The sequence below is a fragment of the Pagrus major genome, chromosome 19 (assembly GCF_040436345.1).
Source record: "Pagrus major chromosome 19, Pma_NU_1.0".
Lineage (NCBI taxonomy): Eukaryota > Metazoa > Chordata > Actinopteri > Spariformes > Sparidae > Pagrus > Pagrus major.
In genome coordinates, this window is record NC_133233.1 from 7,903,067 (window position 1) to 7,928,277 (window position 25,211).

The 25,211-nt window shown below is 43.3% G+C and overlaps 1 protein-coding gene across 1 annotated transcript in view; it reads left to right on the forward strand.

Moving 5' to 3' along the window:
- LOC141014613 (E3 ubiquitin-protein ligase HECW1-like) overlaps positions 1-25,211 on the forward strand; it is a 53,990-nt gene that overhangs the window by 20,107 nt on the left and 8,672 nt on the right. Inside the window, exons 7-20 of the mRNA XM_073488473.1 lie at positions 7,473-7,615; positions 8,025-8,125; positions 8,477-8,833; positions 8,924-9,462; positions 10,229-10,799; positions 15,940-16,038; positions 20,136-20,289; positions 21,930-22,033; positions 22,214-22,320; positions 23,030-23,215; positions 23,644-23,778; positions 24,524-24,638; positions 24,773-24,869; positions 25,069-25,152. Coding sequence (XP_073344574.1) covers positions 7,473-7,615; positions 8,025-8,125; positions 8,477-8,833; positions 8,924-9,462; positions 10,229-10,799; positions 15,940-16,038; positions 20,136-20,289; positions 21,930-22,033; positions 22,214-22,320; positions 23,030-23,215; positions 23,644-23,778; positions 24,524-24,638; positions 24,773-24,869; positions 25,069-25,152 — 2,792 coding nt within the window. The remainder of the gene's footprint in view (positions 1-7,472; positions 7,616-8,024; positions 8,126-8,476; positions 8,834-8,923; positions 9,463-10,228; positions 10,800-15,939; positions 16,039-20,135; positions 20,290-21,929; positions 22,034-22,213; positions 22,321-23,029; positions 23,216-23,643; positions 23,779-24,523; positions 24,639-24,772; positions 24,870-25,068; positions 25,153-25,211) is intronic.

The window sequence follows — 25,211 nt, forward strand, 5'->3', positions numbered from 1 at the left end:
CCATTATAAACCCTGTACAGCAGAGCGCACAACACACAAATGGGGTGATTGGTGCTTCTTTTGTTTCTGCAGTAGAGTAAGAGGATCAATGTAATCCATGAAAATCATGTTTGCTGTGTGGAGAACAAGATCAGCCAATTGATTTTCTCATTTAGACTTTTTCTTGGAAAACCAGATGTTTGTAGAGAGTTTGTCACCATCAGTCATGTTGTGGATGCAGCAGATTAGTGGCATGAGCACACAGGCTTATGTAATATTTTAAATATACAATGGTGATAAAAATGAAAACTGTGTCACATCATACCGTCGTGATTGGACAGATATTGCTCTGGTCATGTTCTCCAGACACCTCAGAAAATAATCACATCATATTTTTAAGGTTTTTTTCAGCAAAAATGAAATGAAAAAATTATCATTGCCATGGAAATTGTGACTCATATGGCAATATCTGTCAAATAATGGCAATATGATTTTTTCTTTGGTATATTAGCACAATCTTGATACAGTCGTGATTTAGTCGCTTTGAGAAACTGCAGAAAAAGAGTTCATTATAAGGAAGAAGGTCTGATTACTGCTGCTGATGACCCAGATCCAAACACAGCCGTTGGGTCAAATAAACCACCTTTATTTTGGCTGATGTCCAATGTTTCCTCAGGGCCTGCTGCAGTTTGTCAGCTGTGCTGCCATTTTACTCTTCCAGGAGTCTATTTTATGGCATTAAAGGTAAAAATGAACAGCCTCTATCGGTGGCCCGTTCTTTATTGTGTTTGATCAGATGTTGAGTGAGAGTGTGACATTGGAGGGACTGATGTTGAAGTCTCCATGTTTTGTGTATGAAATGACGTGGAGGTGTTTTGTGTCTGACTGCAGTGTCTCTCTCTCTCTCTCTCTCTCATGATGCTTTTCAGCCCAGTCTCTACCGTTCAATATGTCCCTCGGGAGACTCCATACACTGATTTAATGCAGAGTCCCTCTTGGCAGCATCCACTCAGCTCAAAGCCACTTTCCTTTTCCAAACGGCTCCCATGTTGAGTGGAGCTCGGTTAGCTTGGCAGTAATGTACTGTATAGCTCTAATGGGTCTCCTTAGCATGCTGGCTCAGTCAGCGTCCTTCCCATACTGCAGTCCAGTACTGGGCAGATTGAGGAGACGAGTCTGCACCATCTCATAATGAAATAAATTGATGAAATATCATTAGTACGATAAAAAAATGAGCTGTGATAAGAATGGATCCCTGGAGACTGCTATAATGCAGCACAGTGCTTCCCATGGAACTGGATTCTTTCTGCAGATTTACTCTATAAATAGTGAGGCTGTAAAGCATTTTGAATAATAAATGCAGGGTTATATTTGCCATCATATTAGATCAGTGTTGACCATGATTAGTGCATTTTACTGTTCTTCAAGTTTGCAGGATCTGATCTGATGGTGTGATTGATTTTTGATGATAATAATCAGTAGAGTTTTACTCCTCTGGAGTCTAAAAGATGTTAATGTAGACATGGGTAACAGTCTGTAATAGTATGCTATGCTGACAGTCCAGGAGTTGTGGACATGCCCCAGTGGGCCCACTTATGATTGTCTTGTGTGAGCTTCTGTCAGTATCACATAGTCTGTATCAGAGAAGCGGTGCTGGTTGGGTGGCAGTGACCCTCTCCCAGTTGTCCCAGTGTCATTAGATTGGATTTGATTAACGTGAGCATCACATAACTGTTCCGTGTGACTTTTTTTCAGTATGCTCCTTCTCCTCAGGGTACAATCTGCAAGCCTAATGGTCATATTTGCAGATAGATTTTTCTGTGAATGTTTTGGAAATTGGTTCAGCAAGAAAAGCCTGCTATTAAATGAAGTTTACAAACTATTGTTATCGGCGAATTCGGCTCCGATAGTTGCCGATGGCTGCGCGGCCTCCAGCAACCACGCGGGGGAGTACTTCGCCATTTTACATGGAGGATACGCTGAGTCACCATCCATCCATTCATGAAATGAAACCGCACACTTTAGAATCCTCCTTACCCCGGGAATATGTACAAACATTAATGGTTTGTAAGAGTGGCATTTAACAATGTAAGGGGACGTGCAACAGAAGTAATCCCGGCCAGTTCAGCCACAGAACAGCTCATCGTCCACTGTAAATAAAACAGATTCCAATGATGTAATCCACTAAATCACATGTTTCCAGATCTTGATATCAAACAAACAGCTACTGCTAGCTTTTCAACTCGAATGAAAGACTGTCCTGCACATCTCTAAAGTTACATTGCAAGAGTTAAAATTATTAAACTTTTAGCAAAAACGTGCATGTGTCATGAGGAGAGGGGCAGAGCTGCTGCTCAGAGTTGCCTAGCTCTGGAGGAGAGTCGGTGCAGATCCAGACCCTCTGGAGGAATAAACACCCGGAGTCACATCAGATTCTGCTCTAATACAGAACTGTTTACTGACAGGAGGAGAGCGCAGTGATTTAACTTTTGGGGTTAAAAAGTGAATTTATCTTCTCTCCTGTTGATCAGATTTATACATACTTATGTACAGTAAAGTATTCTGACTGTTTTAGGCGAAAACAATATTACAGTATCCACGAGAATAAACATAACCCAGACAGTCAGAATCAGACTTTATTCAGCAGGTACCTGCGTACAAGGAATTTGTTTTGATGCAGGTGTCAGAAAAGCAAAATGAAGAAATAAGATAGCAATGATAAAGAATAAGCATATGAGTAACACACCTAGAGGATACTTACAGCTGGTTTACAGGACATAAGGTTCTGTGTGATGGGTTACATATATAGAGTGCAGAGATACTGCTCATGTTGAAGTCCAGTTAAATCAGTTTTTTAGATAACCACACTGTACAAATATTCAGTGTTCAAAGTATACAAAATGGAAAATGGAATTATGATTTTAACATGCGAGAAACATACAGTACATTTACATTTTATAACAATCAAACATTGAAATTAAATAGAAGTTATAAATGAGGGTTGGAAAATTGCAGCCCAACCAGGAGCCAAAACTATCTGACTACCAGACCAGACCACAACCTGTTCACCTTTTATAAATGTGATGTACCTAAAAAAATATATACGCATGTCCAGTGAGCAGCTCAATGCAAATGACTATTTCTGTGTACGAGTCAATACCTCTCATGTGGAGAGAGGCATGATACTGATACTGTGTGTCATTCTGATCGAACGGTGACTTGTGTCAGCTTCACTGGCTTCACATGCACATGTTGTCATGCTAATGAAACAGTGCTCTGTACCCACGAGCATACAGTACAGTACAAACATCGAAAGATAAAAATATAGTGTAAAAATAACTAAGTTTGTGTAAAAAAATAAGGGGTAACTGATATGAAGTGATAACCGAGTGGTGGGCTCTGTTACTACTCAGAAAAATGCGTCCTGAGCTGCGCGCTAGTGTGAAGTTAGAAACAAGTGAGCTTGTGGGCATTGATCAGGCAGTGGGGGTCCAATGAAGAGACAGCTCTGTCAAGTTCTTTTGTCAGGTTGCATTATGGGTAATGTAGGCTCCCGTGTTTTTAGAATTTGACCGATATCAGGGACTAAAAGTGAGGATATACTGTGTCAGCCTCTGCTGCACAGATTTGGACCAATCATCTGTAATCTTGTCTTGCACAGCTGTCCCAAATTTGTAGCAGTGGAGGTTCCCTTTTAACCTTGTCTCTGATTGGCTATTTCTGCTCTGAGCATGCGTGTGCCTAATCACATGATCCCATGAGCTGCTTTTAAACATTATATCTTTACTTTGCTGTCAGTCGCTTGATACATTTGTCTTGTTCTTTATCAGTGAGGAGCTTTTTTTACTCCTAAATTCTTAAAGTTAATCTCACAGCTTTTATATAATAAATAGGCTCAGTTTCCTTTATCCCTCTTGAGTCTCTTCTTCTCGTCCTATCCCTTTGTCTCCTCCCACCCCTCCTCCTCCCGTCCCTCCTGTCCTCTGGTCCTCCTCTACAGCTTCATTACATTCCTCTTCCCACAGCTTCACATTGTGTTCTGCTGCTGCGACAACACACTCCCTCCTCCCCCCTGTATCTCCTCTCTCTCTCTCCCCCCCCCCCCCCCCGCCCCCCTCTCTCCTGTACATCTCTCCCTCTTTATTGAGTTTGTTGTGCATCCTCCACTCACAAACACACGCTTTTGCTCTGTCTGCTCCCTTCTGGCTCATCTTGTAAATTATTCACTCCGACTCCTTTTTCATCCTGCACGCTGATTTTTCCAGCCCAGCCTTTCTCCACCTCCTCTTCTCATCCTCTCAGCACCACAATGTCATTTCATTTCATCCCATACAGTTTGTTTTTACATTTCAGTGGCCTCCTTTCCTCATTTCTTGCCCTGTTCCTCCCCATCCATCTTCCTTTATTTCTCTTTGCATCTGTCATCTAGGATTAAAAACAAACACAGCCCATATGATACATATGATACCCTGACTGTGATGTTTGCTGAACTGTACATGCACTACTTGAATCAATTGTTAGTGTATATCATTTTGAGGGAATTGACTGATACATAATGTAAATGAAAACCAAACTGAGGCTGGTTGAGAAGGAGAACATACAAGAGGAATTGCTAAAAAAGTCACTTGCATACAATAAAAGTGTAGCCACTGTCAAAAATGATCTCTTAAAAGCCGAGAAGTACGATATACTGTGCAGCTTTTATTCTTGAGTCTGCAAGTACGGCAAAAGTGAGGGATATTCAAGTTTTGTCTTCAAATTTTTGTCCAAAATGTCACTTAGTAGTTCAATAAATGATGGTCATTGAGTATCTGTGCGGCAGAGACTGTGTGCTGCACCAGAAACTTTTTTGTGCACGCCACTGAATGAGGATTTATGCTCTTTGTCTCTTTAAAGTACAGATTTGTTTGGCTCAGCAGAACTAATACAATTTACAAGAAAAATAAGGCAATGCAGCCGGCCCGACAGGGCAGCAGAACCAGATTACAATAATATGCCATAAAGTGAGTTATGTTTTTCAGTTCATAGACACCTGAAAAAACGCTGCTTCCGCTCCAGGCTAGTTCTGTACCAGAGCTGTCTGGTGCTGTAAAGCTTCAGTATGGTTCCCTAAACACCACGCTCACATGTTTACACATTTATGATGCTATAAAAATACCTTTCATAAAGGGCTCTGTGAAAATACATGTGAGAACTGAGGTGTCCTTTAAATCACTGTAAACAACATATGAAATGGTTCAAGTCAGCTATGATACATGACTTCATTAGATTTACCTATCTGTTACCTGACCTGCTTATCCTGGTTATTTACCAGTCATGGTAACGACTCGGACACAGACTCAAACTTGGTCATTTTTGGTCTTTTCATGCATTTGCTGATATCAAAGTGAAACTATGGAACACAATCTTCTTCTCATGAATGAATAATTGAATTCAACACAACACAATAAACACCTGGTCAGTTCACTGCACTGAGGGGATTGGCTGCTACAGTCCTTCTTGGTCTGGTCTGATCAGTAGCTTAGAGTGGCTGAAGTTAGAACAAGAGAGTCTATGTGTTCTGTATAACAGGCATGACTGAGTCAGTGTGACAACTGCATTTCTTCTCAACATGTGCCACTGTACTACAAAACTTCATCTGATTTCCCATCAGCATGGGGGGCAGGAGATAATTACTGAATTTTCATTATTGGGTAAACTGTTCCTTTAACCTGTTAAGAACTAGCCTCTACTTTGTGTCTGGGCTAGATAATTAACAGAGTGTATATCTGCAACTACAAGGTCTATTTGAATAATCAAGGTACCATAATAAAGGGAACATTTGAAATATTTGTTCAGATGTGTGTATATATGTCACTTGGTCCGAGTAAATTAAGTTGGCACACAACATAAATGAAAGAGTTTTTTTAAAAATTACAATTTTAGAATGAATATCCCAGAGGAATGATGCAGCTGCAGCTGCAAATCTCTAGCAAACCACAGCATCAGAACAAAATTAGAGAGGCACTCAGGCGGAATCTTCAAATGTGCCATGTTGGCACATTTTGGCACCATCTGTGCCATTTAAAATTTCTCCGGTACCAAACTATATATTTAAGTTATATGTTACCATAGATGCTCAAAAAATAGCCCAATTGGGCTCCGCTCGGGCTTAACAGGTTAAAATAAATGCTTTTACATGAGGCAATCATTATGTAATAATTGCCATTGTAACCACAGTGGCCACTGTTCAGCAACAGTTACAAACTGTAGTCTAGCTTTAAAGAAATATAGAATATGACCATTAACCCCAGTGTTGTCCCCATACTTTACCAGGTATCATGAGGCTATGAATAGTATGGATGAAGCAGCAGTCACTCACCAGAGCCAGTGGCTATCAGACTGAGCTGTGTTGTGACTCCTGCTTCAGAATGCAGGAGGACGTTTTGGAGCAGTCATGAAGGAGAAGTGAGGATAAAGAGACAAGGAACAGAGATCTGTGTGTGGAGACATATTCACTTGTGTACAGTATATTGGTACTAAGGGTTGTTTCACTATGGATATTTTTGGATTAAAGCTGCTAATAGTTTATAATTAGAGCCGATATTCATTTAAGCGTTAACAATTTGAATGCTGTAAATGTAGAAGCATGTCCCAAAGGGCTTTAAGCTGCGCTCAGTGTTTCTGTCTGAATTATATTTTGGTCGGACTGGGAAACGCTGTGGAGGATTTAGACAGTTGAAGCTCCATGCTCTGAAGCGACGATTAAGAGGCTTGGACAGCGATCAGACCCTCGCTGAGAGAGACAGAGGGGCATTGAACGGGAGAGCGAGATAATTTATTTCGTCCACACTATAGCTTTAATAAAAGAGACCATCAGCCAGCTGTAAGAAGAGCAATGTGAGAGTAAATTTTACAAAGAAGAGGAGAGGCATTATCAGTCATTATCTCCTCCCCCATGCTGATGGAAAGTCAGGTGAAGTTTCGTAGCCCACAAAACATTTCTGGAGCTTCAAAGCAAAACAGCGTTGCAGCATTCTCCTAAACAACTGAAGTAGCTGGGGACTTGGGGAAAAACAACCAAAAAAATATCAAATGGTTCCATACAGCTCGTCTGCTGTAATCCAAGTCTGCAGAAGCCCCAAGATCACAATTTGTAATCCCCAACTGTAATGCAAATGACGGGGGCTCTTTGGGCTCTCTAACCTGCCTATATTAGCAGCTGATGTTTGAGAACACTGTTTTCACAGATTCAACCGCAGTATCCCCAGACTCCTTTAACAAATTGCACAGTATTGAGATTTGTTGAGGGAGGAGAAACTTAAACATTGTGAACAGCTACGACAAATTCAAAATCATTGGTGCCTTCTTGTAAAAAAGTGTCAGTTGTACCAGCCTATTTTGTCTTTGATTGGCTGTTCTCCGGATACATTTGTAGTCATCTTCCTGATCCACTGACACTGAGTAGATCATCTTTCCGACGTTTTTTCCTCTTTGTCTGTCTGTTTCTTCAGAGGTTTAACTTTGTGTCTCTGCCCACTGACGTCCTGGAGATTGAGGTGAAGGATAAGTTTGCCAAGAGTCGGCCAATCATCAAGCGCTTCCTGGGGAAGCTCTCCGTCCCAGTCCAGAGGCTGCTGGAAAAACACGCCATTGGGTAAAACGCACAGACATGAACTGCACGTTCATGCCGCGGTTTATTGTTGTTTGACTGTGTTTGTCTTCAGAACAAATATTACTGTAGTGCTTGATGATTCAAATCTGTGGAGCTGTAGAAGGATTCCTACACACGTACATGAGCCCACACAGACAGTGAATGAGATGATGAGATGAAGGATGTGGGTGTATGTGGCCTGTTTAAGTCCCATGTGACCATCTGATGTTGGCTGTGATATCATCAACCATCTGTACAGACAGTCTGCATCTTCTTCAGCCCAGGTTCTTGCTTGTCAAAACAGATATCACAGCAACTTCTGCATTTTCAGTTATCTCAAGTCTCTAAAAGCTCCCCTGCTTCACACACTCATTTCTCCTGCTCTCTGTCTGTCTCTGTCTTTTGTCCACAGGGATCGTGTAGTGAGTTATTCACTGGGTCGCAGGTTGCCCACGGATCATGTCTGCGGCCAGCTGCAGTTCCGCTTTGAGCTGACCTCTTCCATTCACCCAGGTACATGAGGCGTCATGTCACTTAGCAGCATGGACAGATGTTATTAATCCTGCTGCTGGTTCACAGTGAGAAAGAAATCTGGTTATATTCCCACCGGTGGTCTTGCTCTCAAGTTATCTATCTCTGTTTAGGAAAATTGCATAAACTATTAAACTTAATTACGTACTGTTGGGGACAGAGTTGCATTGTGGGTAATGAAGGCATCAGGTTTTGACAAGGAAGAAGAATGTGTGGAATTAAAATATCTCAAGTTCTGCTGTGTTGATTTTGATCTTTATTTTGTCACTCGTGAATCTGAAAATGTCACAAGAATCAGGTGATTTGTAACATCTCTGTGTGTTCTTGTCTCAGATGATGAGGAGATCTCTCTGGTGATAGAGGCAGCCTGTCCTGAGAGAGAAAACGCAGCCAATCACAACCATGTTCTCGAAGCGCCTGATGACGACACACTGAGTGTGGGACCTGACATGCCTGACCTCCCCCTGGATGCTCCCCCGGACCCTCAGACCTCCCTGCCACAGGCCTCCACAGTGGAAGCCTCCGTGCCTGAGGAGGCTCAACCTGCTGAGAAGGAGGAGGCCGAGGAGACACCCGAGGTGGAGCAAGGGACCGTGGAGGAGGAGAGCACAGTGAGGGAGGAGCCCCCATCTGCAGAGCCCCAGGCGGAGCAGGAGGAGGTGGCCTCTGCTGAACAGCAAGAGGGGAACTGTGGAGTGGCAGGAGAGGAGGGAGAAAGGGAGGAGAGGCAGCTGGTAGAAGACCTGGAGGAGGAGCAAGTAGCAGAGTCTGCGACCCAAGCTGAGGAGGAGGTGACCAGAGAAGAGCAGGAGGTCAGGGAGGAAACACAGCCAGAGCCAGACTCTGACAGTCCTGCAGCAGTTACCGCAAACAATGAGGCCGCTGCTGTGGAGGCCCCCACAGAGGAGAACACCACAGCCCAGGAGGCTCCTGTACAACCAGCAGAAGGAGCCCCACAGGGGGTAACAGAGGGAGGAGAAAGTAGCTCCGTCCCCTGCAACTGCCAATCCCTCTTCTCAAACTATAACTCCCAGGGTCCCTCACGCCGCAAAAACCGCCCCTGTTCCCTCCCGGTGTCGGAGCTGGAGACGGTGATCGCGTCAGCCTGCGGTGAGCCGGAGACACCCCGATCACACTACATCAGGATCCACCACCTCCTCCACAGTCTCCCCTCGGCCCAGCAGAGAGCTCCCAGCCAGGAGGAGGAGGAAACCGGGGAGGGAGACACCACCTCCACATCACCAACACTTAAAACCTCCAAAGACGAGGAGGGGCAGGAGGACGAGGAAGACGAGGACACAACACTGTCTCCCTCTCAGGTACAGCCTGCAGAGACAGCCACAGTAGCCAATAATAAGTACATTACACCAGAATAAGTTGAAGTAATGTAGAAACATTATGTAGAAATGATCATGTTGTGTGATTTGGTGCCCCCCACAGTTTCTGAGTGCCACACCACTGTGGCAAATACAAATCCCAGGTGTGTAACAGTTTGTCAGATGTAATGAAGGTGCTAGCTACAAATCATGATATCATCACAATGTGATGTGTTGAAGTAAACATGTATGTAACACTGATCCTCCCCTCTCACTGAAGTTACATAGAGCAGAAACAAGTGACAGAGACACCATTCAGCCTGTTACAGCACACTGTACCATCAACATGATTCTTTGAGATCTCACAATATTAAAATGTGACGATATTTCTTGTCGAGGTGAAAAGCTGTTTCGCGATATCAGTACAGACAGAGCAGCCAGCATGATGGAGTCTAGCGTTGTCCCCATGCTTGTTGTCCCCTGTACTGTTAATTGGCAAAGAAATCAGAAAAACAGACACACATGGACCATTTTGTCAAAAAGTGCATGTAAATGGTTGCTTGCTGCAGTGTTGTTACTCATTCAGATAATTTGGATATAGATGTCCCATTCCCAGCTGGTATCACAGACAACCATGATCGGGTGTGAGCCCATGAAAATCCAGGTCTGTCCAACCAAATGAAGATGATCTTATTCAGATCAGAAGACAAAGAACAAAAGAGTGTGCCCAGAAACTTATTGCCTTGTTGTTGTCTGTGTGTCCCTGCAGGTCCCAGAGTGTCCAGGCTCCTGCTGCCGTCGCTCTCTACCCCGCAGCCTCTCCATTGAACGGCTCTCTGAGCTGAATCAGCTCCTGGAGGGTGGGGGAGTCGGACATGTAGTCAGGAGGATCTCTCCCTCCTGCCTGGAGAGCGAAGAGGGGGATTCGAGTAACGGAGGAGGAAGAAGAGTCGGCGGGAGCGCCCTCAGACCTCCAGGTGAGAACGAGTGTGAGTTCTGCGACACCTCCTGCTACAGCACCTCCTGCTACAGCACTTCCTGCTACAGTACTTCATGCTACAGTAACTCAGGCTACGAGGGGAGGAACCGCTTCTGCAGCCACACCCGCCTCTCCTCGGTGGACAGCAACAGACTCTCTGGCAGCACCGTGTTCTCCTCCCAGGATGAAGACGAAGACGAGGAGAGCGCCTTCGAATCGGTACCTGACATCGGCCAAACGGCAGAGGGCCAGGAGGCAGGCGGGTCAGGAGGAGAGAGGAGGACGGGCAGGTGGAAGGACGCCAGGAGAGGAGAGCAGGGGGAGCCGGCTGTGGCGGGGCCCAGCGACAGGAACAGCTTCGGTGAGATAAAACATGATCCTGTTATTGGCTGTCTGCTAGAGTCTCAGCTTCACAATTCACAAGTTTAATATTGCAATTATACAACTTTTACAAACAAAGCAAAAGACATAAATGAAATGTTTTCATGTTGTTGGGAAATTAGCTCTCAAATACATCAACTTTTTGCTAGTTTTATCTTATTTTTTCCTGGAAATACATGGGGTCTGACTACTGCCTGGAAACAATCTATATAAATAATTTATAATAAAGACCTATTTTACCCTTCCAGCAAGTAGACAGAGACGGTTTCTAGTCCCTGTTTAGTCAGCCCTGAGCTGATATTAATGCTCTGGTGCTGTGGTGGGATTTCCCAAACTAAATAAATACCACACATACGAACGCAAAAATGCTTAGCTAGCTCTTGTCGATGAAGGTTCTCAGTCATCCAGGTCATGGTAAATCTAAGTGCTGTATCGTAGGCAGCTGGACGTGTTTCAGTTTGTTGAAGATGTTTCAGCTCTCATCCAAGAGGCTTCTTCAGTTCTAACTAACTGGAGGGGAGCTGCAGACTTTTAAACTCTGAGTGGGAGTGTCCTTACAGAGTCGTTAAGGACACGTTTGAGCTCTGAGTTTCAGAGTCACAGACTCGTGGGTCATTGACCCAACCGGCCTTCATGTGGGTTGCTAAGGCTAGGTGAGCCCAGGTGTGAATGGTTGTTAAGCTGTCTGGGGAGGGAACTCAGTACTGCATTGTAGGTGGGTGATAAGTAATGTCTTAGGCCACCTCCTCTGTTCAAAGACGGTCGTTCCAGTTTGACATTGAGGAGTTGGCCCTCCTGTGTTGTGCCATTCGTTTATGGAGAGGTTGTTTTGTCTCCCCAATATACAAATCTTAGCTAGCTCTTGTTATAACTAAGATATCTGCTGAAAAAAGATAATTTTCCACAGGCAGATTCAGCTACTACATCCATGAACTTTACATTTATCTTTAACCTAGTAGCGCGATCCGCCCTGCTCCCCTGCACAGCTGATGAATGAAGTGTCTGACATCAAGTGATCCAAACATTTCCAATAACTCCAGAGCGTCAAAAAGTCCAAATTAATTGAAATAAAAAGATGTAATCATTTCAAATGTTCACAGCATGTTTCTATATAACAAAATAGTCTTCTTTAATCAGATTGTTGGTGTTGAGCCTTTCAAAAATAACATTTTCAATGCGTTCACAAACCGCCCTTCAGCTGCACACATGAGAGGCACGCTACCTGCATTAACGGGGTGGTCTAACAGCAGTTTAGCAGCACCATAAATTATATTCATCAAAGAAAGCTGATTTTTTCACAATTCTCACCCTGTGTATCACAATAAATATATTGGCCTTGACTCCAGATCTGGCATCAAATAGGAAAACTGCAATTTCTCAAATAGTAACATTTTATTAAATGAAATGACTGAGAGTACTTTGAAAGGCCTATATTAGAGAGAGCTTCCGATTTCTAAATCTCACCGTTTTTGGTTCAATGCAAACTAGTTCACCATCTCCATCATAAATTCACCATCTCCATCAGTTAGGGCTAACCCTAACCCTTCTTTACTGGGTTTAATAAATAATGACAGTGATGAAAAATGTATCACTGTTATCACTGTGAGAAGAGAAGGGGGACATTAATTAATGGAGACCGCTGTGTGAAAGCCCCTGAAGCCATTAACATTTACAAGATAGATGGAGCCAGAAATGTTACATGTTCCAGGTGTGAAAGGAGGTTAAACTGACAGACACATGGCTGTGAATGTTGAAGCATTTGATCTTGATTTATAAATGAAGTATGGATTACCAGCTGCATTTATACAGATGTTCTTTATTAGATAAAAGTGAAAAATAAAATATAGAAAATATATGAAATAACCTCATTAAAAATGAAATACACAAGTAAGTCAAATAATGCCAGTAGAAAAATTGTTTTTAGCCGCTGTGTTTGGCTGCAGTCTGACTGTTTGACTGGCCTTCCACTGAATATGGCTTCATGTTTGTACATTGAACATGACGACTGATACAGACTGTGATGGAAAAGTAGGTCACACACACACACACACACACTCTTGCAGAAACAAAATGAAATTTCCCTCCTGTGAAATGCAATCAGCACACTGCCAGACTCCCTGCCAGGTTTATTCTTTCACATGGTTTTCTTCTCTTGTTCCCGTCCTGTCCACGTCAACACACATCACAACATACTCTAGCTCAAGGTGTTTCTTATTGAGAACAATGCTATTTCTCACAATGTCCACACATTTATTTAGCTACTTTTCATTAAGATTCTGATCTGGTTCAGAATCGGATTTTCCTATATTACTTCTATGATTCTATTAGATTATATATTTTTAGATCACTACAGTGCATGTTTATAGGGAGCCCTTGCATATATGGTCTTTTAAGCCAAATATATATTAAGATACAAGACTTTTACTTATGTTATTTTGAGCATCAACTCCAAATGTGCTGAGTTTAAGAGTCCTTGTTAGATTGTAAATGCAAATGACTTTGAACGTGGGTGTGAGGAGGGTCAGATTTGGGTCTTCCACCTCCGATAGTGTGACGTAAAAATGGTAGAAGACCCAAATGCAGCAGAGTAAACAGGGACGTGTGTGAGTAATGCTGTGGTGAGTCCTGAGTTGTGGCTATTTAAAGACATCTGCAGAGTGAGTGTCATTGTGTAAGAGTTATTTTTGGTTCTAACTGTTGGAGAGTGTGATGGCCCGGTGTGCTTGACTGCAGCTTTGCTGGAAAACATCCGAGTCATTTAAAGCTCTGTGCTGAAGTATACATGTATATGTTATGTTATGTCTGTTATTATTAAATTACTGTCTTTGACTTGTAAATTTGTTAGTATTAGTATTATATAGTGTCAAAGAGACAGTGGCAGATAGTCATGAACAACGTTCATGACTATGGACCACTGTGGGCTTTATGGTGACTGACTTTTGCTGATACTGGTCAATATGTACAACCTGATGAGGTGACTCACACCTATGAACAACAGTGATCATATTACACCTGGTATCTGTACTCATTTTTACCTGGTCTTGTAGACGATCCTGGTGACATTACTCACAGCCTGCATTCATATATTCATTTATTTATTTATGCCAGGCTGTAGCTGATGTGAACCTTCCTCTGCTGGTAAACATTACTTCAGCTGTTTGGCTTGAGTCATGACAGTCTGTTACGTTGCAGTGGGCGGAGCCTGTGTTATGTTAAGTGTTCATAATGGTGCGTCTTCTTACCTGCTGTGATCACAATGATGTTTGTGCCTTTTTCAGTGATGTGTCTACTCATGAGTAGACTCATGTGTGCTCCCCTTTCACCTCCTGCAACAGTGTCTTTGGTGATAATGTTTCCACTCAGTGGGGAAAGGGAATGCATCCTCATTAATGTGATAGCATGGTATGGATTAAATCTCCAGCAGACTCCAGTTGATCTCACCACAGTCCCCCCCTCAAAACATGTTGTGTTCTTCCATCAAGCATTAACACACATTTCCCCTCATCTGGCAGAGTTAGCATCTTATTAGCGGATGGAACTGTGAGGAGCCAATGAGAGTGCATCTTACAGTGAGGTGATGTGGCGTGAGTGGAGTATTGTTTCATGTTGAGATCGCTGGTTCTTCAGTTAGTGACGTGACAGCAGACACTATCTGATATCTGCATATGCAGCTGCAATAATCATTGTTGTTACATTTACATTGGCTCATATGACTTTTGTGATGACGATGATCGTAGTGATGAAGGCACAGAGGATTCTCGGTTATCATTACTCCGCAATTCACCTCAGCTCTAGTACACGTGTTAGCCTCTTTCAGTTCATTGTTTTATTTAACATATTTTGTTTCAGTCTCAGTGCTCACATCCAGATCTTGTCAGCAGGCAGCTGTGTGTGAAAAACCCACTGTACAGACACAGGTAGAGACCAGCTGGTGAACACAGTGGAGCATTTAGCAGCTGACGAGCCAGATAGTTTTCTCAGAGCTAGAATCAGTTCAGATGAGAGTAATTATTGGACCAACATTCAGTTATTGAACACAAACACCACTCCTAACGAATGCAGTGTCTGCTGGATGTGTTAGTAGACAACTGTTCACTACAAAGTAATTTGTAGTGAACAGCTTCATGAGGTGATGATATGTCAATGTGTTTGCCCCTCGCTCTGCTGCCCCCAGTTGGCTCCAATCAGCCCCAGCTGCTTTACGGTCAGGTCAGTGAACCATGGTTAAGGGTTCAGGGAAAAGTTAGGGAGAGATCGCTTTAATGGTTTAAAAAGGCAAATGTTAATTGTGTTAACTCTACAAATGCTCATGTATGATACAGCCAATGCACTACAGGCACATCCACCACACGGATCTCCACACTCTGGGCCCAGTCCCAATACACCCCCTGCCTCTAACTGAAATGATTACCTCCAGCTCAGCTCGGCTGTACCTAACACTACATTTTGATGTATTTCAATGTTGCACTCCCCCTTTGAGGCAAATGACACCTGAAATGTAACTGATGTCCAGCAGTGAATTTGCATCTCTTGGTTCCACTCCTCTTATAACGCACCACCAGTGGCCAGATAATGAGGTAGTGTTCATTCTATTTGATGACTTGATTGAAGTGTTGATTGTTTGCCTCCATGCTTTTCTATCTCCACCAGATAAATGAACAATCACAGGATTGCCATGGTAACACAAGAGAAATCACCACAGCTGAAGACGGCATATAAACGCCATCCACGACTACTGATGACTTATGAGGGTGTTGATGGGTTGTCCTACAGTATATCATAAGGGGAGATTTGAACCACTTAGCCCTTGTAACTCTGTGCTGAGGGGCATGACGAAACTTGAGGTGTAGGGGTAAAAAATGTAAATGGGATTGAGCATTACTTCCACCTTGCGAACATGAAGGGAAACTCCTTCCTGCTTTGGCATTCAATGTCGTCCGCTAGACAAAAACCTCCCAGTATGTCCATAACTGCCAGGGATACTAGGCTGGAACTACACGGTCAAGTGTTTCCGCATCCAAAGTGTGCGATGAGCAGTCCTCTCCTCGTCTGACAGCTGTTGTAGTGTATCCCCAGCCTTGTAGTGATTGATACCATCCTGTCTCTCTGATGTCCTGTAGGCTCAGACCTCTCCCCTCCTGTTGGCCATCTTCCAGTCCTGCGACCCAGCCATGACCTAAACCATTTTCCTGCTGCCACTGACCCAGCCTTACCTCCAAGTAAGAACCTCCACCTCCCAGTCTTACTCTGGAGTCACACCCATGCCACGGTTTGTTTCTGTGTTTGTTTCAACCACGTGCATGCTGCCATGTATGTTTGCTTTGCAAACATATTCCATCTCCTCTGTGTTCCCCTCATCATCTCATCCTCGCTCCTGCACACCTCTTTAGGTTTAGATGTGCAGCTCTATACTGCTCCCTGCTCTGTGGTTCATGGTTGGATCTGCACTCAGTATTAAATGATTCACTGCAGGTCTTCGCTGATTCAGATCGAGGTGGTCAGCTGAGGGAATGCCCAGACTCCATTGAGGTTCCGTATCCACATAGGGTTTTTTTCAGACAGTAAAGTGCTGGCTGTGCTCTCAGGAGCACTGAGATGAATTATTGTGCACTGAGAGACAAAACACTAAGGTGCATCTTGTCTCCATGACAACAATATCTTGACAACCGCTGCTGTATGACAGACACTGATCCTTTGTGGTTTGAGGATGTGGGTGATGACATAATGGGAGACAAAAATACGGTGAATATTATCGCCTTGGCCAGGAAAAAGGAAAAGAGCGACGGTGACATCACCAGCGCCTTTCTGAAAAGATGAGAGATTTTCAACTGAAAGTGCTCGGAGTGGCCGCACAAAAAAAAGGGGGAGCGCCCGGAAAAAAGACGCTGGACGCTGCACCTTTTATCTGGGCGGCCGCCTGCTGCCACAGACGCTTGCTCCTCATTGAGAACAATTGGCACAAAAACACTATGTGGACGTGGGCCCTTACCTGTTACATTATCATGCTGTTTGCCTTACATGGGACTTTTTATCACAAAACATTAAAAAAATGTATGTTTTGTGATAAAAAGTTTTTATTTGTAACATTCATTCAAGTTCATTCCTGCTGGACTTAAAGAATGTGGAGGTCAGTAGCAGTACCATTGAGTCAAATACTTTCCATCAGAGAAGCAGTGTGCTCATCTGACACCATGGAGTGGATCCACTGAGAATACTCACTCCCCATATATGGACTGTGCGTGCGTGTGTGTGGGAGTGTGTGTAGGTGGGAAGAGGAGTCGTGACAACCAACAGAGGGTTTTTCTGTCTTGAGCCTTCCTCCTCCATCAGCAGTTAGTCATAGATGGTAAAAGCTGCTACGGTTGCTGTTTCACACATTCACACTGCGTGTGTTTCTGAGCCAACTGAAAGTGTAATTGGGGCACATCCGTTAGCCAAAACAACAACAGTGCTCTAATTTCACTTCCAACCTGCAAATGTTTCTGCCCTTCAGCAACAGAAGTGAACACAGATGACAGAAATAACACGTAGCACTGAGCAGAAGCTGCTGTCAGTTCCTTTCTTAATCACAAACAGGGATGTAAACAGTATCAATATTTGTTCTTGCACTATTGCTATAAGCTGTTATAGTTGTTGTAGTAGTATGAGGAATCATACTAAGGTCTAAGGGAAATATTAACAATGGGGGGGAGGGAGGGCCTTACTTTTAAGACAGTAAAACATAATGTGCAGCTCTCTGCTTACCCCAACAATCGTCATACTGTCCTGAACAAAAGGTCATTAGTGTCTAAAAGCAGATCTGATTACAGCCAAGAAATATAACACATGATTATTGATAATACTTGAATCGTAATATTCTTCGTGTCATGATAAAATATTTTATCATGTTTTTATTTTATAATAACAATGAGTCAGATGTGTTTGTAACAAGCAGCGCTCAGTGATGAACTGACTCCACAGCTCTCCTCGTTTCGGTTTCACAGCTCACACATTTACTGTTACAAGTCTCCAGTAGCAGAAGACAGACACATTTAGAGACAAGCTGGTACACATAGCGGAGCATTTAGCAGCCAAAGACAGATGTTTCCCCTCGGTCAATGGTGGAGACCCAAAGGAACCTTAGAGGGTGAGTACTGGACTTACATTCATCAGGTGATAACAAAAACACAACTCTGCACATTGGCAACAGCTGCAAACAAGATTGCCACAACACGTTTATGTCAGGGATAGAGCCCAACGAGGTGTTCATAATCTCCATGTCGTCCATTAATTCCTGATTATGAACACCTCAAAGGGTATCATCCTGCTGTTACCATGGTGACCTAAAACAATAAGACCATTCATTTATATTTCCATGTGTTTTGCAATCAAAATATATATACATATAGAAGTTTTTCACAACCAAACCCCCCCTGGCAACACCTGAGGATTTGGCTAATACCTGGAACAATAATTAACTCCTAAAAGGTTCTTGCACAATGGAAACATTGTTCACTACTCCAGTAAATAGGACGGACCTTAAATATGACTTAGCAACAGGAGCTAAACTAGTCCGCTCAGTTCGTTGAACCCTTCGGCTCAGCTGTTAGCTGGAAAGCTAAACTTGTGCTAGCAAGATGCAAAGACCAAACACTGTGTACGGTTGACAAACAAAATATGATTTGACAGTATGTTTAACAACTGTAAAGACTAGCTGACCATGTCATTGTCCCCTAATGATGTCCATGTGTGCTGTTGGCCACAGTCTGAAGAAGTGAGTTGAATAGTGAATGGGATGTGAGATGATCACAGCTGCATTTTTCATCCGCGTACTTTTGGTATTGTAGCCTTTGAACCTGTACGTAACCCCTGGTAACTGAACCTAAACATGAGATCTGCTTTGTGTTTCCACCGCAGAAAGATCCTTTAAATGTAGGCAGGCTTGTTGCCGGCCGGCTACGAGTGTAACCCCTTTCACTTTTCCAGCAGTTGGATACAACAGAAGCTGCTGATACACTGTGACCTGTACTGCACATTACTGCCCTACCACAAGGCTGCAGACAGAGGCACAAAAGACCGCTTCTACTTCAGAGCGCAGACGATGAGACGGCAACATTGTTCCGACTGACCTAACTGACTGGTCTACAGTGTTTTAACTCCCCTTTCTAGTGTCAGATCAGTGTGCTAGGTACCTCAGCAGAAGGGTGAAGAGAACAGGAGTGCACGGAGTGGTTCTTTTGGTACCATCCACGACTTTTGATAATGGAAACACAAAAATAACCATTCTAATGTGTGACCAACAGAACCAGACTGCTTGGTGGAAATGAGGCTTAAGTTCAGGGGGACGGTGTAGGCTACTTCCTGCAGCTTGTGTGTTTGAGGCACCACCCTGCAGCGATCAGAGGACGACGCACTGAAGGATGACACTCAGTTTCATACATAAGATATATAAATTCATATACAGGCTGCAACACATTCACTTAGAACGGACAGTTTCACTGAACTACTTGATTATTTCCATAGGTGTCCACATATCAGGACTTAGTTGACACCCTGCAGCCAATCAGAATCGAGTATTCATCACCCAGGTCAGGTTATGTTTCCAGCATGCTTCAGAATGACTTGATAAAAAGAGTTTGCTGTTCTTAATGATGATGTGTCTCAGTATGCAGGTTTCATCAGTTGTGGACACAGAAAGTGTTTCAGCCACTCTTACATTTGCTGTTTCTGTACTCACACAGCAGGTTTAAGATTTATACTGCTTTCACAAAATGCAGAGATAAGCATATATTATCCAATCATTTGCTCCGTAGGCTTGGATCCCACCACCAATCAGCTTGTCAGAACAGACGTGAGAGTCCTGGTGATCTTCAAGGCGGGCATCAGAGCATGCCTGAAGGGATTAGTCCCGCACTCAGTTTTGGTTTTATGATGTACAGCATCAAAGAGGTGGGAATACGCCCTGCCTCCCCATCTCTCTTTAAAGTAGAAACTCAGTCTTTGTGGGAGGATGGTGGTGGAAGCGAAACAGATCTGAGACAAAATGCTGTCTCTGCATGTGCTATTTCTCAACAGCTGTATGAGAAATATATTATGTGAACTAAGATAAACCAAATGTTTCAAGTAAAGCAAGACAACAGTGTGCCTCCTTGAAGTCCATGCTTTAAGTAGTATATATTTTAATTGATAAAAAGGGAAACTAACAATTTGGCCAAAAACTAACCAGTTCAAATCGTCCAACTAACTGAAATGTGATGGAGAGTCACATTCCTCACAGTGGACTCTTAACGTAGCTAATATCTTTGTGTAATTCTCCCCCACCTCTCTGTCGCCACAGACTGGGAAGCTCGTATCGACAGCCACGGCAGAGTTTTCTACGTCGACCACGTCAACCGCACCACAACCTGGCAGAGACCGAGCCACAGCGGCAAGTGTCACCACGGCATCCCCCGCTCAGGATCCACCCAGCAGATGGAACAACTCAACAGGAGGTCAGACTGGAAATACAGAGAGACAGATGGACAGAGAGACAGACAGAGAGAGACAGACAGACAGAGAGAGAGTCAGACAGACAGAGAGAGAGAGAGACAGAGAGACAGACGGACAGACAGACAGACGGACAGAGAGAGAGACAGACAGACAGAGATAGAGAGAGGCAGACGGACAGACAGGCAGACAGAGAGACAGAGTAAGAGAGACAGACAGACAGAGACAGACAGTGTGGCAGACAGAGAGAGAGACAGTCAGTGAGACAGACAGGGAGAGACGGACAGAGGGAGGGAGGGAGAGACAGACAGACAGAAAGAGAGAGAGACAGAAAGAGACAGAGAGAAAGACAGAGAGAGAGAGACAGACAGTGAGACATATAGAGAGTTACATCAAGAACTACAAGTGAATGGAGAACATTTCTTTTAGAAACATGTCTCTGCTGTCTTTATCTCTGCCTCTTGTTTAATACTTTCTGTACATGACCCTGCACTGTCTCAAGGTCAGCAACAAACTGAAGCCATGTGTAGTTTGAGCAGCTCACCTCCTGTGTACAGAGGTCAGATTTTGTTGAATTGTTGAAGAGTGCGTTAAGATGGCACATCCACAGATGGATATGGCTTACGCATCAGAGACTCGTTCACTCGCAGTCAGCGTTCACCTGTTATAAATATGGCTGTGCCACAAGATTCCAACAGATCATCATGTTCACTAAGTAGAAGTGTGATTGTGGGAAAGAAGGCATCAGAATGTGTCCAAAGTCCAATTTTAATGCTGTAAAGAGGGTCTTTACAGTTGTATCTACAGTGATCACACCATCAGAAGATCAATACATCACACTCAGTTCACTGAGAGATAGAATTTACTAAATAAACAACACAAGCACCACAAGCTGAACCAGGATTAGCAAACACAAATGTCATTTTTAATGTACAGTGAAAAATAAAATATAAAGACACATACAGTATACAACATGTGATAAACAGGTCAAACTGTTTCTGTAAATTGTAAGCACGGATATATAAAGTGCAAGGGTGTGTAAGAGTGCACAAACTGCTGAAATATATATATATGGTCCAATATGTCATAAGTTACATATAGTAAGTGGCTTTTGCACAGTGCATGTACATGTACAGTACATACAGCCTGCTTACATGTCCTTCTCACACTGATGGATGATAGCTACGTGGTATTACTCAATAGGTATTTAATACAAATACAAATTATATAATTCACACAAATGTTTCTAACATCACATGATGAATGCAACTGTCCCATGCTAAATGCAAAAAAGAAAAGAAAACTGAATACCAAATAACATAATGCCCCAAATATATAATTTAGTGTACATGTGATTATTGACGATCATTTTGAAGTGAAAGAGCTGAAACAGGAAGATGAAGCAGGAAACTGCATACATATAATGAAGTGGTGTTAGGCTGACATCTGCTGACCGGAGAGGAAACTCAGAGAAGTTCAGTGCAATGCAAATCAAAAAATACGATCATAAGAAATACAGTTTGTAGTAACATTATGCAAAAAACCTCACCACTACAAGTAGCACTGAGTTGGTGAAAGCTGCAGAAACCCAGCGATACTTCAAACAAATAAAACATGTTCCATCGTCTCCTTGCTGTTTGTGCAGGTACCAGAACATCCAGAGGACCATGGCCACAGAGGAGGACGGTGGGGGTCCGAGGTTAGAGCGGAGCAGCAGTACAGAGACTGACTCAGATGGTCCTCAGACAGGTGCAGAGCTGAGCCTCCTCAGTTTAAATTACATCATCGTTTTCTCACTCTAATGTCAATTATTATATAGTATGATATTTATTAACTGTACACACTGTGTCATACCTCGCTCCAAATCTCCCTCAGTAAACTGTTTAAATACTAAACAGAGAGAGTGATGCACCTGCTGTCTGTGTGCAGGCCCCGCCTCTCCTGTCAATCACCAGAAGATCAACCATCTCCTCCAATCACCTGCCGTCAAGTTCATCACACACCCTGAGTTCTTCACTGTGTTGCACAGTAACTATGTGAGTACTACCTGCTGGTTTACAAGCATCTGGTTTAATCTGCTGCTGAAAATCCAAAAAAACACACCACTGAATATTTCTTTTTTATTTCTTTTTATTGTCTTTTTAATAGAGAAGGACCCTCTCTATTAAAAAGAAACCTTAGGTGTTAGAGTGTCAAATGAATACAATGAACGCTTTTAAAACATGTTTTACAATACAATGTGATGATATAAGATATATTGACAAAAATAAAGTTGTGACAAAAACAAAATGTTGCCTGATGGAATCCATTTTGAAAAGACTGCCTGCATCAAGTCAACACAAGATAGACGACAACTGATAGTCTCTCATCATAAACTAATAAAATGATGTCATGTAGAGGACACTGAAGGCTTTCAGTTTTCTGTGCGTTGCGGTCTCTGTTCAGTTAAATGGTAAAAACGCAGTAGTGATTAATATTGTGCCAAACCAGTTCTTAATAAAGAGACACAGGCACACCAAGAGTATTCACTGTGGGAGTGGTGTCACTACAACATAACACTGATTCATTCAACACAAAGACGTGAATATAACAGATCATTATAAATTCAGTGCAACACTGAGGAACACTGTCTGTTCACACAGATACACTCACACACACTGTGACACATGCTCACAAATCCATAACCAAAATACGGCAGTTCTTTATTCACTTCTATGATTGTAAACTTGGCTGTTGTGTCTCCAGGCAGCCTACCGGATGTTCACCAGCAGCAGCTGTGTCAAACACATGATCCTGAAGGTGCGGCGCGATGCCAGGAACTTTGAGCGCTACCAACATAACAGAGACCTGGTTGTTTTCCTCAACAAGTTCGCAGACACTCAGCTGGAGCTGCCGCGAGGCTGGGAGATCAAGACTGACCCCCAGGGCAAGGTGGGTCACATGTGTGGAATGACCCTTGAATGGATCTGTTGAGAGGACCTGAAATGCCTCCGTAGCTAAGGACAGAACACTGACTGACACAGACTGAAATCCTTGTTCAGCTGTTTGTTAATGTCATGTTGAGGCAGTGTGAACCTCAGAAAACATACTGTACATTTAACAAACATACAGACCACAATATGAAACCAGTAAATGCACTAACACTGTTTTTCGTCTTCCTTTTGGATTTAAAAGCAACAAACACATAATACACACACTTCACAAAAAGACACTGGATATTCTTGCCATCTTTTACTTCTCTCTGTAAGTTCTGCTCTGCTTCAACAGTTCGCCTATTCAAGAGGAGGATGACTAACATGACAGGTCATGTGTCATGTACATGCTCTACAGTATCTATCCTTTTTTTTCCTGTCTTCCAGTCGTTCTTTGTGGACCACAACAGTCGAGCCACGACCTTCATCGACCCTCGCATCCCTCTGCAGAACGGCCGGCTGCCCGGCCACCTCGCCCACAGACAACATCTGCAGAGACTACGAAGCTACAGCGCCGGGGAGGTACTCACACACACACCTGTACAACTGATTCACAGTTACACACTTGTTGACATCTCCTGAAAGACAACTCTAGGATGACTTCTTATGTCCTGGGGAGAATTGTAAAAAGTTACAGTTACTGTAGAGTGGAGAGGCTCCCCATGCGCTGATGTGGCACAGCGTCACACAAGGATTCACAGGATTACAGCCTGAATGCAGCGACACTAGCAGTGCTAGATAATGTGCACATCAGATGCATTAACAAGTAGACACTGATGGTTAGATGACTGTGTCCTGCTAATGTGCTAACGTCCTGCTAATATGCTTACATCGTATCAAAGCACAGTAGATGAGATTCATCAGAGGAAATGTGATGAGCAGAAGACAGCTGTCAGATAAAGAAAACAGTGACCTGGTCACTCGAGGGAGTCTTAAGTCACAAGAAAATGCTCGTCACTTCTTCCTCATCAGCACGGTCAGCGGTTAGAGCTGCAGCAGCAGCTGTGACACACAGCTCATGGAGGCAATTAAAGAGCTTAAGCCACTTCATCTCTGAAGCTAACTCATCAGAACTATTCTTGGAGTCAGTGTGACTTCGTCCATAAATATCCTCAGAAATCAAAGAAAAAACACACCTCAGAATCATCCATCAGCTAATTTAGCTAGTTTCAAAAAGTTACACTTTCTATTTCCATGTCTCGAGCATTATGTGGGGAGAGTCTGGGTTTCTCAGTAACACCTGTGTCCTGATGCTGCTTGTCCCCAGGCCTCTGATGTGTCCAGGAGTCGTGGGGCGTCTCTGATGGCCAGACCTGGAAACAGCCTGGTTGCCGCCATCCGAAGCCAGCATCACCCTGACCAACAACAACTGAGTGCTCCATGTACTGTCATAACCTCTCATCATTCATGTGAAGCCACAATCAACCTGATACAATACATTGTTCTAACTCTGACTGATTCTCTCTCAGAGTCTGGCTGTGCTGATGTCTGACAGCGTCTGTCTCTCTCTCTCCAGCTTACAATGACAAGATAGTGGCGTTCCTTCGACAGCCCAACATATTTGACATGCTGCAGGAAAGACAGCCCAGCCTGAGCAGGAACCACGCACTGAGGTGTGTTCCTCTTCTCCTTCTTCTTCTTCTTCTTCTTCCTCTTCTCCTTCTTCTTCTCCTTCTTGATCAGAGAACTCAGGAAGTAAAGGAGAGTGTGTCTCAGTACCAAACTGAGATATTTAGCTGTGTTTACTATTTGAATTAAAATCAATACATTAATGGAAGAACTGATCAGGACTTTGTCTTGTTGACTGTTCAGGGAGAAAATCCACTACATTCGAACAGAAGGGACTCAGGGGGTGGAGAAGCTGTCATGTGATGCAGACCTAGTCATCCTGCTGAGGTAAAGAGCACACTAAACCCTGTATACACATCAGGTCTGTACCTGACTCTGAATTCTGT